The sequence below is a fragment of the Protopterus annectens genome, chromosome 8.part0, assembly GCF_019279795.1.
Source record: "Protopterus annectens isolate FY-2018-M chromosome 8.part0, PAN1.0, whole genome shotgun sequence".
In the NCBI taxonomy this organism is placed as follows: domain Eukaryota; kingdom Metazoa; phylum Chordata; order Ceratodontiformes; family Protopteridae; genus Protopterus; species Protopterus annectens.
Window position 1 is genome coordinate 1,147,785,324 of NC_056741.1, and position 17,950 is coordinate 1,147,803,273.

General features: G+C 40.8%; 1 protein-coding gene across 2 annotated transcripts in view; it reads right to left on the minus strand.

The window, feature by feature from the left end:
• Positions 1 to 17,950, minus strand: part of VLDLR (very low density lipoprotein receptor) — a 348,579-nt gene that overhangs the window by 55,542 nt on the left and 275,087 nt on the right. For both annotated transcript variants that reach the window (XM_044080659.1, XM_044080658.1), the window contains exons 14-15: positions 17,346 to 17,487; positions 16,118 to 16,267 (exon numbers count right to left, since the gene is read on the minus strand). In XM_044080659.1, the coding sequence (XP_043936594.1) occupies positions 16,118 to 16,267; positions 17,346 to 17,487 (292 nt within the window). The remainder of the gene's footprint in view (positions 1 to 16,117; positions 16,268 to 17,345; positions 17,488 to 17,950) is intronic.

Consider the following 17,950-nt stretch of genomic DNA (forward strand, 5'->3'; position numbering starts at 1 on the left):
ACCATATTATCAAGTTGTGAAACAAATGTAGTATTATCAGTAGTTAGTCTACTTGCTCTAATAAATTGAGATTTTGCTACACCTTTAAAGACATGTGGCGTGCATACTACTGTGATGTATATCTTCCATTACTAACATCCTTTCTATAAATACTAGTGTTTAATATGCCATCATTCAATTGCAGTTTGACATCTAAAAACATATACTGCTGTCAGACACATCCATTTTAAATTTCAAAAATTAGTACTAGAATTTAAATAATCAATGAAAATATTCAAATCATCCAAAGTACCATTCCATATTAGTAGACAATCGTCTACAAATCGCTGATAGAAACTAATGTTACTAAGAAATAGATTTTGTGCATTAAACAAATAATTGCATTCCCATTGGTAAAGCACTAAATTAGCGTAAGTATTTGCTACAGATGTGCCCATAGCTCGCCTGTTAACTGAAGAAATAAGGTATTATTAAACATAAACACATTGTTCCTCAGAACTACATCCATAAGGCAACAGATATTGCTAATGAGCCTATGGTCAGGACTAGGTTGAGAAGACAAAATTCTCTAAGTAGTTCTATTCCAACATCATTGGGGATAACTGTGAAAAGGGACATGATATCAAGCGTCACTAAATAATATTTCTTGGTATTTAAATCAGTTTTTACATTATTATACCATACCCGTAGCTTTGACAATAAATCACAAGTATCCTTTAGAATAGAACTACATTTAGGTAAATAAACTTCTAATTGCCTATGCAAATAAACTGATATGGGTTCAGTAACCCAACCACCTCCAGAGACAATCGGTCTCATGGGTGGATTTTCCAGGGATTTATGAATCTTAGGGATCCCATATAAATGTGGAATCAGAGGACAAGGTACTGTAAAATAGTTAAAAAGATCAATATCTATGTCATTAAGCTGCAGCTCATACACAACCATGTTCACATAACTTATACAATTTTTTACATCAGTTCTAGTGATAACTTTAAAGGCAGTATCATCATTTAAAAGCAGAGAAACAGCTGAAAAATAATTATCACGATTCATTAAGACAGCCTTGCCACCTTTATCAGCTTGTTTTATAATAATGTCATTACACTGTTGTAAACTTTTTAAGGCTTTATACTCAGAGAAGCTTAAATTATATGCCTTGTTTTTAACAGGTTTTAAATAGAGTTCTCTAATCTGAAACTCGCAGATGTCATGAAAAGCCTTTAGTACAGGAACACTAACTGGCATAAAAGTGCTACTACGTTTGCAACATTTTCAGGCAGGAGTATTACCAAATAGCAGTCTTAAGTTGAGATTTCGAACAAAGATTTTTAGTTCTGTTAAAGCAGAGACAATATTGTCACAACCATATGGTATAAATTTAAAACCTTTACTGAAAAGCGAAAAGTGCGCTGATTGTAATTCAAAAGTGGAGAGGTTTAATACACTTCATTTGCGACTTACTTTGTTCAGTCCTAAAGGGCTTTGATTCTTCCTTTTGTTTGTAGATGTAATTTGTGTAGACAACAAGCCCCTCGACTTGGGGGATTTATTTCCAACTGCTTCTGGTTGTTCTAACTGAAAACGCTTAGGTACAAAGCTAAAAGTAAGTTGAGTCTTTTTTCCAGTTAGCGTATTCACGTTGTCAGCGCCATCATTCTTATTTCGTATCCTAACAGATGCGCATGAGCTGCTGGTTACAGACGTAGGTGTAGGTTGGACTATCCCATCAGATGTTGTATTGGGGGGAATCTCTTTAGTTGTAGGTGTTTCTACGACATTAGTGTTGCATACAGGTTCATCAAAAGTATCTAAGGCATCAAGTGCTTCTTTATAAGTAGGCTTTTGATAATTAGAGGTTGTATGATAATCAGATTTAGGCCAAGAGAAAATATTCCCCTTTGAAGTCCCCAATGTCACGTAAAGTTTACGTTTCTTAGTAGCTTCCATTCTTATGCAGTCTATCTAGCATTTGCTGATAGACATGAATTAACTTAGAAAAAACAGAAAGTTCCATAATGGCATTTTCCATGGTGAAGATTTCTTTTTTATATTCATCTTCTATTTTAACAAAGAAATCATTCATTAAGCACATATAGTCTAAAGACAACTTGATGTTCAACTGTTGCCATGATTTTAAAAGTTCAGGAAAAGTATTGCCATATGAAGGCATTTTAAGAATCCTAAGCCCACGTGGGACAATACCTCTTTCCACATAAGCTAAAAGCTAAAACGCTGCCACTGCAAGCGTTAAATGCAGTTACCTTTCTCTCTAATTGTTGCAAGATTTTATGAAACTCTGCCAGGCTTTCTGGCTCAGGAACAACATCAGACAAAGTAGCAGAGTTTGTAGAGTCCACACAGTTCAGTAAAGGGTTGGTCTCAATATTAATCAGAGACTTTAAAGAATTCAAGCTAGTTCCAACTGCCATATCCAGGCTAAGGGCTGCGAGATAGACCTCCAACAGGAATTCCCAATAACAGCAGAAACAGTAACAGCACAAGTAAAACCAGCTGCAAAACACGAACTCAAAAGAGAAAACTTGCAGAGAAAACCAGTTTAATAAAAAGCAGAGCTTTCGGGCGTAACCCTTCTTCAATACTAATACATTCAAACACTAAACTCTAGAAGCTTAAATACAGGTCTAAAATCACATGACCAGCAGCCAAATGAAATCATGTGACAGAAAACAAATTAAAAATTAAAGACATATACATATAAATATATAAAAAGATGTGTACATATACATATACACATCGACATAAGAATGGAAGCTACTAAGAAACGTAAACTTTTACGTGACATTGGGGACTTCCAAAAGGGGAATATTTTCTCTTGGCCTAAATCTGATTATCATACAACCTCTAATTATCAAAAGCCTACTTATAAAGAAGCACTTGATGCCTTAGATACTTTTGATGAACCTGTATGCAACACTAATGTCGTAGAAACACCTACAACTAAAGAGATTCCCCCCAATACAACATCTGATGGGATAGTCCAACCTACACCTACGTCTGTAACCAGCAGCTGATGCGCATCTGTTAGGATACGAAATAAGAATGATGGCGCTGATGACGTGAATACGCTTACTGGAAAAAAGACTCAACAACTTACTTTTAGCTTTGTACCCAAGCGTTTTCAGTTAGAACAACCAGAAGCAGTTGGAAATAAATCCCCCAAGTCGAGGGGCTTGTTGTCTACACAAATTACATCTACAAACAAAAGGAAGAATCAAAGCCCTTTAGGACTGAACAAAGTAAGTCGCAAATGAACAGTGTATTAAACCTCTCCACTTTTGAATTACAATCAGCGCACTTTTCGCTTTTCAGTAAAGGTTTTAAATTTATACCATATGGTTGTGACAATATTGTCTCTGCTTTAACAGAACTAAAAATCTTTGTTCGAAATCTCAACTTAAGACTGCTATTTGGTAATACTCCTGCGCCTGAAAAATGTTGCAAACGTAGTAGCACTTTTATGCCAGTTAGTGTTCCTGTACTAAAGGCTTTTCATGACATCTGCGAGTTTCAGATTAGAGAACTCTATTTAAAACCTGTTAAAAACAAGGCATATAATTTAAGCTTCTCTGAGTATAAAGCCTTAAAAAGTTTACAACAGTGTAATGACATTATTATAAAACAAGCTGATAAAGGTGGCAAGGCTGTCTTAATGAATCGTGATAATTATTTTTCAGCTGTTTCTCTGCTTTTAAATGATGATACTGCCTTTAAAGTTATCACTAGAACTGATGTAAAAATTGTATAAGTTATGTGAACATGGTTGTGTATGAGCTGCAGCTTAATAATGACATAGATATTGATCTTTTAACTATTTTACAGTACCTTGTCCTCTGATTCCACATTTATATGGGATCCCTAAGATTCATAAATCCCTGGAAAATCCACCCATGAGACAGATTGTCTCTGGAGGTGGTTGGGTTACTGAACCCATATCAGTTTATTTGCATAGGCAATTAGAAGTTTATTTACCTAAATGTAGTTCTATTCTAAAGGATACTTGTGATTTATTGTCAAAGCTACGGGTATGGTATAATAATGTAAAAACTGATTTAAATACCAAGAAATATTATTTAGTGACGCTTGATATCATGTCCCTTTTCACAGTTATCCCCAATGATGTTGGAATAGAACTACTTAGAGAATTTTTGTCTTCTCAACCTAGTCCTGACCATAGGCTCATTAGCAATATCTGTTGCCTTATGGATGTAGTTCTGAGGAACAATGTGTTTATGTTTAATAATACCTTATTTCTTCAGTTAACAGGCGTAGCTATGGGCACATCTGTAGCAAATACTTACGCTAATTTAGTGCTTTACCAATGGGAATGCAATTATTTGTTTAATGCACAAAATCTATTTCTTAGTAACATTAGTTTCTATCAGCGATTTGTAGACGATTGTCTACTAATATGGAATGGTACTTTGGATGATTTGAATATTTTCATTGATTATTTAAATTCTAGTACTAATTTTTTGAAATTTAAAATGGATGTGTCTGACAGCAGTATATGTTTTTTAGATGTCAAACTGCAATTGAATGATGGCATATTAAACACTAGTATTTATAGAAAGGATGTTAGTAATGGAAGATATACGCATCACAGTAGTATGCACGCGCCACGTCTTTAAAGGTGTAGCAAAATCTCAATTTATTAGAGCAAGTAGACTAACTACTGATAATACTACATTTGTTTCACAACTTGATAATATGTTAGAGGACTTTTTTTCTAGTGGATATGATATGAATTTATTATCCAAGCTTAAATCTGATGTAATGGAAGCTAGGCAGACATCACTTATACCAACTTTTTTGGAAGATAGGTCAAGCCTCACAGATAGTCAGTGTAATAACACCATTACTCAACATGAAATAAGGTACGTCACAACTTTTAATGGTAGGTCAAGTTCAATTAGACAAATTATTAACAGGAACTGGCCCATTCTGATGGCATTGGATGAACTAAAACTATATTGGGCACCAAGCCACATTTTACATATAAAAATATGAGGACGATTAAAAGTTTACTCTGCTATAAAGATTTTTATAGACCCTGTTATACACAATTGGCTGCTAAAACTGGTACTTTTCCATGTTTTAACTGTGTTGCCTGTGCTTACATCTTAGGGAATGGTAGTGATATCTTCACTCATCCTGCCAATGGACAAGTATTTAATTTTAAAATTACAGCTACTTGTAACACCACTTTTGTGGTTTATTTGGCTACCTGCATCTCATGCAGTTCATTTTACGTGGGAAAAACAATACGTAAGCTTAAGGAACGTGTTATAGACCATAATTCTGAAATTAGGAGAAATTGTGACAATAATGCACTATGTAAACATATTAAAACTTGTGGTGAAACACATACATTTAAGTTTAGAGTGATTGATGCTCTATGTCCAAATGAAAGAGGTGGTGATGTCAACAACTGCCTTGAGCTCAAAGAATTTGAATGGATATTGAGATTAGCTGCTGACACTCATCCTGGTTTAAACAGCACTGTTAGTTTAAAACCTGTGTTAGTTAAGCTACGTAATATTGTAAAGTAAATATTTTATACTGTGTATCTACACATCTTTTAATATATTTATATGTATATGTCTTTAATTTTTAATTTGTTTTCTGTCACATGATTTTAGACCTGTATTTAAGCTTCTAGAGTTTAGTGTTTGAATGTATTAGTATTGAAGAAGGGTTACGCCCGAAAGCTCTGCTTTTTATTAAACTGGTTTTCTCTGCAAGTTTTCTCTTTTGACCTTCAGGAGTACCTTTGGGAGGAGAGGCAGAGGTGGAAAGGCATACACATGAAGCTTGCTCCAATTGAATGAGAGAGCATCCACTTTCCAAGCTGTGGGATGAAACCTTTTTGTGCAAAACTTTGGCAGCTGGTAGTTTAGTGGAGAAGCGAACAGATCTATGTCTGGAGTTCCCCATAACACTGTCAATTTCTGAAATACATGAGGATCCAATTTCCACTCGTGGGGATCCATAATTTGTCTGCTCAACACATCTGCTAAGGAGTTCTGTGCTCCCGGCAGAAACCTTGCCTGAAGATTTAGCTGTAAACAGAGCAGTCTCCCACAAAATCATTGCTTGTCTGCATAGAGGATAAGAATGCGTTCCCCCTTGCTTGTTGATGTACCACATGACAGTTATGTTGTCTGTTAGAACCAACACCTGCCCTGGAAGAAGTAGATCCTTGAAAGCTATTAATGCAAATTGGACTGCTAACATCTCCTTCAAGTTGATATGTAGATGTTGAAGTCTGGCAGGCCACGTGTCTTGTACCCACTTTCCATTTAGATGAGCTCCCCAAGCTTTGTCTGAGGCATCTGTCGTTAGAATCTGACTCGCCTCTGGCCGGGTCACAGAGAGTCCCTTGTTTAGTTGACATTCCTGAGCCCACCACAAAAATTCCTTTTGAATGCAAGGTATTATCTGAATGACAGTGTCCATATCTTGGCAGTGCTGTGTCCATACATTTTGAGATACCATTGTAGCTTCCTCATATGCAGTTTGGCATTGGGAAGCACCAGAATACAAGATGCCATGAACCCCAAGGCTTGAAGGACTGTCCTTGCAGTCAGCCTGGACTGATGAGACAACTGATGGAAGTAAAGAGAAAGATTCTTTTGTTTGTCCGGGGTCAAAAAGGCCATCTGGGATGCTGTATTCAGTCTCACACCCAGAAAGCACATGTCCTGAGAGGGTACTAGACTGGACTTTATTTCGTTCACAGAATACCCCAGGCATCTTAGCACTGCTATCACATACTGTAAATGAAGAAGTTCGTCCTTTCCTTGAGCCAGAATCAGGCAATCATCCAAATAAGGATAGATCTGTATTCCTCTTAGCCTGAAAAAAGCTATCACTGGAGCCAGAACCTTCGTGAACACTCTGGGCGCAGTAGATAAGCCAAAGGGCAATGCAGAGAACTGATAATGAGAAGTCCCAGCTCGAAAACGCAGATACTTTCTGCAACTGAGCCTGATAGGAACATGAAGGTAAGCCTCCTTGAGATAGAGTCACCATCCAGTGATCTTTGCCCAGCAGAGGTAAAAGCTGTTGTAACGTCAACATTTTGAACTTGGGAATGTCCAGATGTGTGTTGAGGATAGATAAATCCAAGATTGGTCTCCACGTGTTCCCTTTCTTTGGTACTAGGAACAGGCGAGAATAAAATCCTAGGCCCACTTCTGGCAGAGGGACCGGTTGTATGGCCCTTAATTGAAGTAGCAGAGAAATTTGTTTGAGAGCCTCTAGTCTTTGCTGAGGAGGAACGTCCGGCATGCCTTTGAAGGGAGGCAAGGTATGGAAATAAAACTTGTAACCTCGGTGTATGATATCCAATACCCATTTGTCTTGGGTAATCAAATTCCAATTTTCCTTGAAGAGTGCCAACCTTCCTCCCAAAGGAGCTGCCAGGCAAGAAGGATCTGGCAGCTGAAAAGGTAGGTCATTGGGCCTGTTTACGAAAGGACTGGCCCCTGCCCTCACCCGAAGATTGTGCAGGTGAACTCCCTGTTCTAGGTCTGAAAGAACTCTGAGCTCTGCCCCTACCACGTCTAGATCTACCCCTAGACTGAGAATCATAAGAAGGCTACGTCCACCCCTTAGCAGGCCAATTCCTACTAAACTTTGGAGGCTGCACTTGCAAAAAATCTTTAACAGCCTGCATGGACTTAGCCTTGTCTTCCATTTTCTTCAAGACTGACTCCACAGGTGAACCAAACACCACATCAGACTAAAAGGAGCATCCAAAATCCGTGTCTTAACATGGTCAGATAAATTCTGATCCCTCAGCCATGCGTGCCTGCGAAGAACTGAACCAGTGGCAGCCACCCTAGACGAGGCCTGTACAGCATCAAAACCACATTGTAAAGAATGCTTACCCACCTGCTCTGAAACATGCACCAAATCTTGTAACTCTTTACACTCAATGCCTTCCGCCAGAGCATCCACCTTAGACTTCAATTGAGAAAGAAGATAGTTTTGATATTTCAACATATGAAACTGGCAATTCAAAGCCCTCATAGCTAGGGTAGAAGATGTATAGACTTTCTTTCCCCATCTATCCAAAGCTCTGGCCTCTATCTGGAGGAACCGGATTTTTTACAACAGAGGCCTTGACACCCTTAGGTCCCTGACTAACAGTTTCTGGGTCCGCCCTAGGACTCTTAAAGATATTTATGAGCCTCAGGCACCCTGTAATACCTATCCGGTTTAACAGGAGCAGGAGGCAGAGAATCAGGATTAAGTGAAGCCTCTGCAAACACATCTTCCACAACATCCAGAACAGGAGGTATAGCCAAGGGCCTATGCTGGGGCAAAAGCAAAAATTCCCTAAGCCTTTTCCTGGAATCAGAGAAGTCCTGACCTTCCCACTTAAAATGTTCCCTCATGGAATGAAGAGTCTCTGAAAAAGAAAAATCCTCTGGAGGAGAAGCAGAAGGAGTCGAATCATCTGCATCAGAATCAGAATAAGGAGAGTACTCCTGCAAGTCTTCAGCCGAAGACTCAGAACATCTGAAGCCTGCTCAAAACTCCCCAACTCTGGCTCCATCCTAGGCCTCTTATCAGGAGGGGGCAAAGAACCTCTAATCAGAGTAATCAAATCTTCTGTCATTTTAAGCACGTGCTTCTTGGGCACAGACCCTGCTGCACTAGGAGTGACACTAACAGAAGTTAAACCTGGCCTGCCTCTGGGAGAAGCCTTGGAAACAGAAGGAGAGGGCCTAACCACCCTAGGCAGGGAGGGGAGTACAGTAACCTGGGAAGCCCCTTCAGCCTGACCTGCCTCCTGAGAGGCCACATCCTGCAATATCAAAGTCTCCCCCTGGGACTCCAGAGAAGCCTCAGTCGGAACCACTGGTTCCACTGATGCCTCTAAAGAACAGACGTCCGGAACGGACAACTCTTCTTGCCTGGGTTTAACTGCTTTGTCTTTGTGCTTCTTCGAAGCGGGCGCCGGAGAATCCGACGGCATATTATAATTGCACAGCTTCCCGAAGACCAGCCTAGCACAATCTAACCTTCGCTTAATAGTGCGCTTATTGAATCTAGCACAAAAGCGACACCCAACAACGTCGTGCTCAGGCCCCAAACAAGGAATACACAAAGAATGATAATCCCTATGCGGTATCTGTTTCCCACAAGAAATACAGTTATTCACTTTCTGACATCCGGTAAAACACTGAGGCAAGAAAAAACCAAAATATTCCCCAACGGGGTACTTAGCCAACTTTGATTCGGTCTGAAACTCCGAACTCGAAAAATTTCAGAACGCCGAATGGCACTTGCAACGCTGCTTCTGCATCGGACCATGCGGCAAATAAGACTGAGGATATGACGTCGGTCATGCGCTTTTGTACCCTGACGTTCTGATGTCAGTTCTAAGCGCCTTGACAGACGTCAGCCTTATACTTTGGTATTCGGGCCGACAGAGGACAGCGGACTACCCATATGTAAGGACTGCAGCAATGTGAGATGAACATCTGCTTGAGCAGTGGCTGAGAGAAGAGGGGAGGGCTCTGTGCTATGAGCTGAAATGGCTGAGGCATGAATTTGGGAGGAAAAAGACAAGCCCTTATAAAGCATCTCAGTTAAGTATTTTAGAACCAGAGGTAAACTGGGCACGGCTGCGTTCATTCCTTGAGACTGGTTCCAAGCACAGAATCTTCCATTTTGCAGCATAAGAATTTCTAGTACTAGGCCTCCTTGCCTCAAATGATATCCATCACCAATTTACTGAGGTATGGTAAAGGAGATATCAAGTAATTAGCCAGGCTGCTAGGTTCAGAGTTTGCAGCAGAGGGTGCAGAATCATGTTCTCTCGCTGAGACATCAGGGAAGGAGTCTGAGGCAGGTGCCATGGAGCCAAGAGTGACACTGCGCAAGAGTGGGTACCAGTGTTAAGGCCAGTCTGGTGCAATTAAAATCATTCTTGGTTTGTCCTGTTTGATCTTTAGTAGTACCTTGGAGAGCAGAGGAGGAAAAGCAAACAGGTTTTTCCAGCTGAAGGATAGAGCATCCACTTTCCAAGCTTGCTTGTGGGGAATTCTTGTATACAATTTGTCCAGTTCATGGTTCTGGGGGGAGGCAAACAGGTCTACATCTGGACTAATTTGCTTGTTCAACATGTTGAAAATCCTTTGTTCCAGGTTTCCATTTGTGTGGGTCCATGAAGTTTCTGTTTAGTCCGTCTGCCAGTGTATTTACTTTTCCTGGCCAGAACTGAGCTTCTAGATTCACTTGGTAGCTCAAGGCTGTGCTCCACAATGCCATGGCTAGTCTGCAGAAGGTGTAAGAATGTGTAACCCCCTGCTTGCTTATGTACCACGTGACAGTCGTGTTCTGTCTTTACCATTAGTTGTCCTGGAAGAATGTGGTCCTTTAAGGCAGTTTCTGTACAGCCAACATTTCCTTTTGATTTATGTGCAGGTGCAACTGATTTGGGTTCCATTTGCCCTGAATGCACTTCCCTGCCAGGTGAGCCCCCCTATACATAGTCTGATGCATCTATTAAGATTTGCTTGGCAGGGGGTAATGTGAATGGTAGTCCCCTGTTATGGTGGCAGGCCTCTGCCCAAAGGAACGCTAGGCGTAGGCAAGGTATGATAGGAATCCTTGCTTCTAGATTGTGTGAATGTTGACACCATAAGCTTTTGAGATACCATTGTAGTTTCCTCATATGCAGCCTTGCATATGGAATTAGAAGAATGCATGAGGCCATGAACCACAAGGCTTGCAGTATTTGCCTTGCAGACAGCTGGGTTTTTGTGGCCACTTGTTTGAAGTAAGTTGTCAAATGTATCAGTTTCTCTGGTGTGAGGAAAGCCATCTGTGTAGTTGCATTAAAGCTTGCTCCCAGGAATATAATTTGACGTGGTACCAAGTGAGATTTCTTTTCACTTACGGTGAACCCCAGACAAGTCAGTACCCTTTAAACAAAGGCCAGATTGAAAAGAATTTCCTTGCTTTCTGCCTGAAATAGACAATCGTCCAGGTATGTGTATATCTGAATATTTCTTTGCCTGCAAAATGCAATGACTGGAGTTAGGCATTTAGTGAATACCCTGGGCGCAGTAGTAAGCCAAAGGGCAGTGCAGAGAACTGATGGTGCATGTAGCCTGCTTTGAAGCGTAGGCATCTTCTGCAAGACTCCCAGATAGAAGCATCCCCAAGTCCAGTGTTGCCACTGCATCCCTGCCTAGCATAGAACAGCTGAAGTCAGTATTTTGAATTTTGGAATCACCAGAAAAAAGTGTTTAGAATGGAAATGTCCAGGATTGGACACCACGTATGGCCTTTCTGGGTACCAGGAAAAGTCCCAAATAGAAACCTTATCCCTTTTTCCTCTTCTGGTACCAATTGAATAGCCCCCCCCCTATTTGAGAGTACCTAATTATGGACCTTTGCCCACTGATTTGGGGGAAGATCTGGCCACCCACTTGATGTTGGTAACGTGTGGAAATGAAATCTGTATCCTTGGGACACTATTTAGAATCCATTTGCCCTGTTCAGTTTTTGGCCTGCAGACCAATCTTTCTGCCTAAAGGAGCACTCAGTTGAGAAGTACTTGGAAGTCTTAACAAGTCAGACTTATTTTCATGGGGAGAGTCTTGCTGGTTTGCGTGTGGAAACCCCCCCCCCCCCCCATTGCCTAGTCTTGCATCCCTTGGGACTGAAACCTGGGGTTTCTGCTGTCTGGGTTTGGCTTGAGAAGACCTGGGACTGGAAAGGACCAATTTTTAGAAGGCTAGTGCCTACTAAATCTAGCAGGCTGAACCTGCAAGAAATCTTTAACAGTTTGCACAGATTTAGCTTCATCTTCCATCTTTAAGAACTTGCTCAGCCTTGTTGCCAAACGGGCAGTTCTGATTTAAGGCAGCATCCAGCAATTTAGCTTTATCATGATCTGGCAAAGATTGCTCCTTAAGCCAAGCATGCCTTCTGAGCAGACCCAGTAACAGCAGGCAAGCAAGAGGCCTTTAATGAATCAAATCCACATTACAAAGTATGTTTTCCAACCTGTTCAGCAGAATGCATTAAATCCTGTAACTATTTTCAGCTGTCTGGCATCATTTTCTGTTTAAGCAATCAGCTGTCTGGCTTCATTTTCTGTTTAAGCAATCTAATAACATGTTGTTGATATTTTAACATATGAAACTGGCAGTTTAAAGCCCTAATGGCCAAAGTTGCAGAAGTGCAAACTTTACCACATCTATCCAGCGCCCTGGAGTCTATCAGAGGGGGTAGGATTTTTTAGCAGTAGAAACCTTAATGCCCTTGGGTCCCTGTAAAAAGTCTCTGGATCCGTTAATAGGATTTTTAAAAAGGAACCAGGTAATATCAGTCAGGTTTTCTGGGAGCAGGAGGCAAAGAATCCAGGGCCAAACTAGATTCTGAAAAGGCATCAATGTCTAGTACAGGAGGTATAGCTAAAGGCCTATGCTGAGGCATGAGTAAGAAATCCCCAAGCCTCTTTTTTAGAGATCAGAAAAATCCTAGCTTTCCCAGTGGAAATGCTCCCTTGGAGTATGTATGCAAGGTTTCACAAAAAGAAATCCTCTGGAGGAGAAGCAGAGAGAATAGAAACCCCTGCATCAGAATCCTCATAAGCAGATAAGGGCAAATCCAGATCAGAAGAATCAGAAAAATCAGAATCCTGCTCAGAAGATTCATAAACTTCAGTCCTAGGTCTCTTAGAAGGGGGAAGTTGGCTTCCCTCTTAGAAGGGGGAGGTTGGCTTCCCCTGATTAGAGTTATAAGATCTTCAGCCATTCTTCTTTTAGACAGAGGCCTGAGCATGCAGCCTGGGATGCAGTTTTAGGCATGGTTTGAGATTTTGGCCTAAATGGAGGAGTGTCGGTTTAACATGCAAGTCCATAGGCCTGAAAACACCCGACGCCGGTGCCTGCACAGCACAGCAGCTCCAGACCCATCCAAGGTAGAGACATCCGCAGGTACCACAGTTGAAGCATGTGTCTCAGGCCTGCAAGTCAGAACTGGTAGGCATCAGGGGCTGCAAAAGCACCAGAGTACCGGAAAACTGGTGACTAGCTTAGAAGTGCTGGCAGCTTTGGACCTCGGCGGCCTGTCTATCTGCATTGTTTTGGAATCTCAGTAGTCTGAAGGCTAACTGACGACATTTCTGTATAGACAGAGAACAGAAATATTTAGAAGCGAAAATATACAGATTGTTTAGGCACAAAACAGACAGCAAGGCACGTTGTGGTCAGGGCCTAGGCAAGGAATACAGTACAAATGAAAATCTTTGAAGTATTTGCTTTCCACAAGTAATGCAATTAACTTACTGACATCATTAAGGAGCAAGAAAAAGGTTTCCTCAATGGGGTACTTAGCTTTAGTTGAAGACTTAAGATTCTGAAACTCGAAAATGAAAATTTCAGGAGTCTGTCAACTGGCACGAACTGCTTTGGGCACTGCACAGCAAGAGACTGATGTAATGGTGTCAGCTGCATATTTTATACCCTTGATGACTTGACATCAAAGGGACAGCAACCGATGCAGGACACAAGACTTTGTTAATCAGGCCAACTGAGGGCTACTGCAAAGCAGAAACCAAATGTAATGACCAACAGTGAAACACGAAGAACATCTGCAATAAAAGTATGTGAACTACTGGACATGTACAGAGGACAAAAACTGCATGTTCCACCAACTGCAGTTGTAGGGGGTGGGGGAGCATGTGTTGGGGCCTGAAAGCTGCATGGATAGTCTTCTGTAGCAGGCCATTTTCCTGAAGGGACAGAATGGACTGAATGGCTTAGGAAGGAATGATCCAAATGGTCTTAGGCCACTGGTAAGCAGAAGTATAAAATGCAGTTATGGCTGATTGAGTAAAATGCCAATTCTGCATCCTGGCATGGACTGTAATGCTATGCATGTGGGCAAGGTCAATGTGGAGCAATCGTCAAACATTAGGTAAGCAATCATGGGAAACAGATACAGTTAACTGCTACTGGGACCAGCAAGTGAGATCAATGTTAATCTGGTACCAATCTAGCAAATGCTGGCAAGATATACAGGGATGTCTGGCAAGACTGATATTGGTTTTGCTGCTGGTGGTTCTGGTACCAAGAAGCTTTCATAAATAGGAGTGGCCAGTTTATAGCAAGACTAGGATGGAGAAGATGGGTGCTAGTTGTGGTTCCAGGAAAAGCAGACTTTTGGAGAAAGGCTTTAGCAGTTTCTGGAGGCTCCCAGTGGCCCTAGGAGGCCCAAGCCTAATGAAGTAAAAAGCTTTGCTCTGTACCCTACCTCATTCATTTTGCCAGAGAGGAACTGCTTGTTCCACTGCAAAAGAATACCACAAGGAAAGAGCCAACATATCCTTTATGGCATTTCACCTCATGAAGGTGAACTTTTGTACAGCACTTTCTACCAGCATAATGAAACTTGCTGTAGATGGAATAGGCATGGAATAGGCATCATTTGAAGTACTCATTTATACATGGATAATTCATTTAGGACCAAAGGTGATAAAGTCTACATTTTATCAAGTCTGACTTTTGCACGTGTATAGGGAATTTTAGAGTACAGTACTTTGTAACATACAAATCCCTTTTAACTGTTCATTTTGAAAACTGAACCTTTAAGATGGAGTTATTCAATGGCCAACTATTCTACAGGGGCAAGTCTGCAAGTGTACTGAAGGCATTTGCAGTCAAAGGCTGAAAGCTTTTTTCCCCAAGCTAATACACAACTACCAGAACACTGAAATCAAACCAAATCTGGTGCTGGAGAAAAAAAATACCACATCAGAAGCATCTCCAAAATAGAACAAACTTCTTGAAAGAAGCCAGTTTTCCCATCACAAACCATTGTGAATTACAAGAGGACAGGATTAGTGAAACGTAGAAACACTATGCCAAACATTCTAGCACTTGCAACCAAAGCCAAGTCTGTGTAGTTGAGAGTAACCAGAGCTTCTGGTTAACATTCAGAAATGTACTGAAATACGCAAAGCCAATCTCAGAGGGCAAAGACATTAAAGGAGCAAGGGCTGTGGACAGGCAAACCAAGGCACCCATGTTGAAGTTTATGGTCACAGTAGCATGTACGCAGGTGAAAAGCTGAGCAGGACAACTATGCAACTTTAAACATTCAAGCTTGCTTTGAACATGGTGGCCTGAACTGTGGGAAAATGGTACAACTGCAAGTTTACAGTACTCATTTGATGGCTTTTTGTACTTTACAATTTCAGTGAATGCACTACATAAACATGAAAGGCAAATTTAGCTACTCTGAAAAAGCAAAGGAACAGACCTTGCTGTGAAGAGATTTTAAAAGAAATCATGGTGTGGACATGGTACTAAAGTGGTAGTTTTGTAGCCGTGTGGAATGCAGTAGCCTTCTTAAACACTAGGTCACAACTGCCTCACTGAGGCAGTCGTAGATTGAGTCAAATGTGACTTCCTAAAGAAACTGCAAGAGCTAGACTTTGGTACAAGTTCTGGACTGAAATGGACAATACAGATGTTTTACTGCTTAGCTATGTTGGTTAACTACAAACTGCTCATTTGCATAATGTGCACCTCGCATGAAAAGCTTAAACGATTACAAAATGGCTTGGATGAGGAGCCCTGAGCTGCATTTTAGCACCTTCTAGCAATTTCTAGCATTCTTTACATCTGAGCAGATTCTCAGATGCAACATTGTGTGCTTGGTTTGGGTACTTACACCTTAATACTGTATTCTAAAAGTCAGTGAACAGGTGGTACACATTTGTGCTCTGGTAGTATCACCAAAGCTACTATCCAATACATTTTACTCTGCACAATTACAGCCCACCTATGTAAAAAAGAAATCCTTATAGGATTTCATAACCTGTGCTGATTTTGCAATGACCATGTCAAAACAGGACTAGTGCTTGCATAACTCCAACCTCTATAAAGATGGACCGAGACCCTTTCTAATGGCACTGCATTCCCACAGAAAGCTGGAGAGAGAGTTGGCAAAAAAGTGATAAAGTCAGTTTTGAAAATGCGAGGCTTACACAAGAGTTAACCGAAAGTATTACACAAGCAGACATGTAATTGCATGCAACATTTCATCCTTGTTTGCATACCTCTCCTGCAGCGTCTGCCATCATTATGGAGCTCTTTCCCAACAGGACATGCACAAGTGTACTTTGGGGAACGACTATTAATCTGAGGAGCAGGAAGACACAAGTATTCACAACCTCCATTTTCCAGTTCTTCCTTGCACCAATTTGTACCTGCAAACAAAAATGTTTGATGTAGTAATCTTTCCATTTAGTGTTTTGGTTGCACAGGAAATGTACACGAAAACTGCATAGGCATTATACACTTAAAAAGGAACAAGCAATGGACCTGAATTTGCACATACAAAGCAAAAATTGTTCATGCTGTGGTAGCTGGCCATTTCCTTAAATCCTACTCTGCTGCTCCTCAAACTACTCAGGAGTTAACAGTTTAACTGCTTGCTAAACAGAAATCAAAATGCAATGAAAAGCTGAAAAACAAGCATTAAGGGCACTAGGCACTTAACCCATACATTACCCAATACAAATGCATGCCATTGTTCAGTGGACAGTAGTGCTCAGTCCAGAAGCAGTGAGCCCATCCCTTAGAAATTATCAAACTGAACACTAAACACTGGGGCATTTACTATGGGAGTTTTATTTACATCCTCAGAGCCAAGAGCAGCGTTCTATGGCTATAAACAAAGCATTCCAGCCAACCAGCTGCCTGTTAGCCTTGAAGCTGAAAGATTTACCATTACAGTAGTACAAGCTGCCATATCATTGAAATCTTGCGCACTTCAGAGTTGAACCCAAAGACAAATTTGTCAAATAAGGAATTTAGGAAATGCACAATACCTGGCAGGGACTGCCCACACATTCCCTTCCTTAAAATCAATTACTGGACAAGTTGACCTTACCCTCAGAGGTTAAGCCCACTACTGCAGCAGGGACCAGTTTTAAGGGCAGTAAATTTAAGTTCCAGACTGCACACTAAACTGATTAGGAAATCCATGTGAAATTGCCTGCCATGACACTTGGCAATGCAACACTTAGTTTTAGGATAATTTTGAATTCTGAAACCAGCTCAAATATTGCTGAAGTGCAACCCGCATCATGTACCAGTTTGAGCAACATTAAGTTCAGACAAACTTGAGAATGTACACAAACTGTTCTTCCAAACTGCTTTAGAGCAACTTTCAGTACAGAAAAGCCAAGTCAGTCTGAAACTGTACACTGTCAGAGCCATCAAAAAGTACTTAACATGAACTTTCAGTAAAATGGGGCCACCCATTGCATTTGGTTCACTTACCCTGTGGCTGGATGAGCTCATGGTAAACAATTAGGTCTTGAGCCTCATTAAGGTTATTGACTAGAGTAACCAACTCGGTCCCAGTAAATTTGTTTGCTCCATAGATTGCTTCATTTTCACCATCTGTCCAGAACACACGATCCTGTCAAGAATCAAAGCAAACTGTTTAGGAGACTTGCAACTAGTTTCCCATTTCATTTATCAAAAAGGTTTAAACATACAGAAAATGTACAAGAAAAGCAACTAAAAAACATTTAGGAAATTTACCATAAGAAAAGCAACTAAAGCACTTGACCTACAACTCCACTCAGTCTATTATTATACTGCAACAGAAATGTTGCAACCAATATTCAGATCCACTTCGCTCTGAAGGGCCCTCTCCAATCTCACCCAGCTATCACCTCGGCTTGTGCTAGAGCTTCCCCCACACCAACTGTCCAGTTTTGCTATGCTCCTCAAAGCTACTTTGGAAATTGAAATGTTCAGTTTCAGAACTTTACATTAATTATTCAGAAAAAGTTTTAGACATGCAAGAAGTGCATTAGAATAAAAACTGAGTGCAAGTCCTTTGACCCCCCCCCATTTTTCTTGGTTCAGAATCTGAG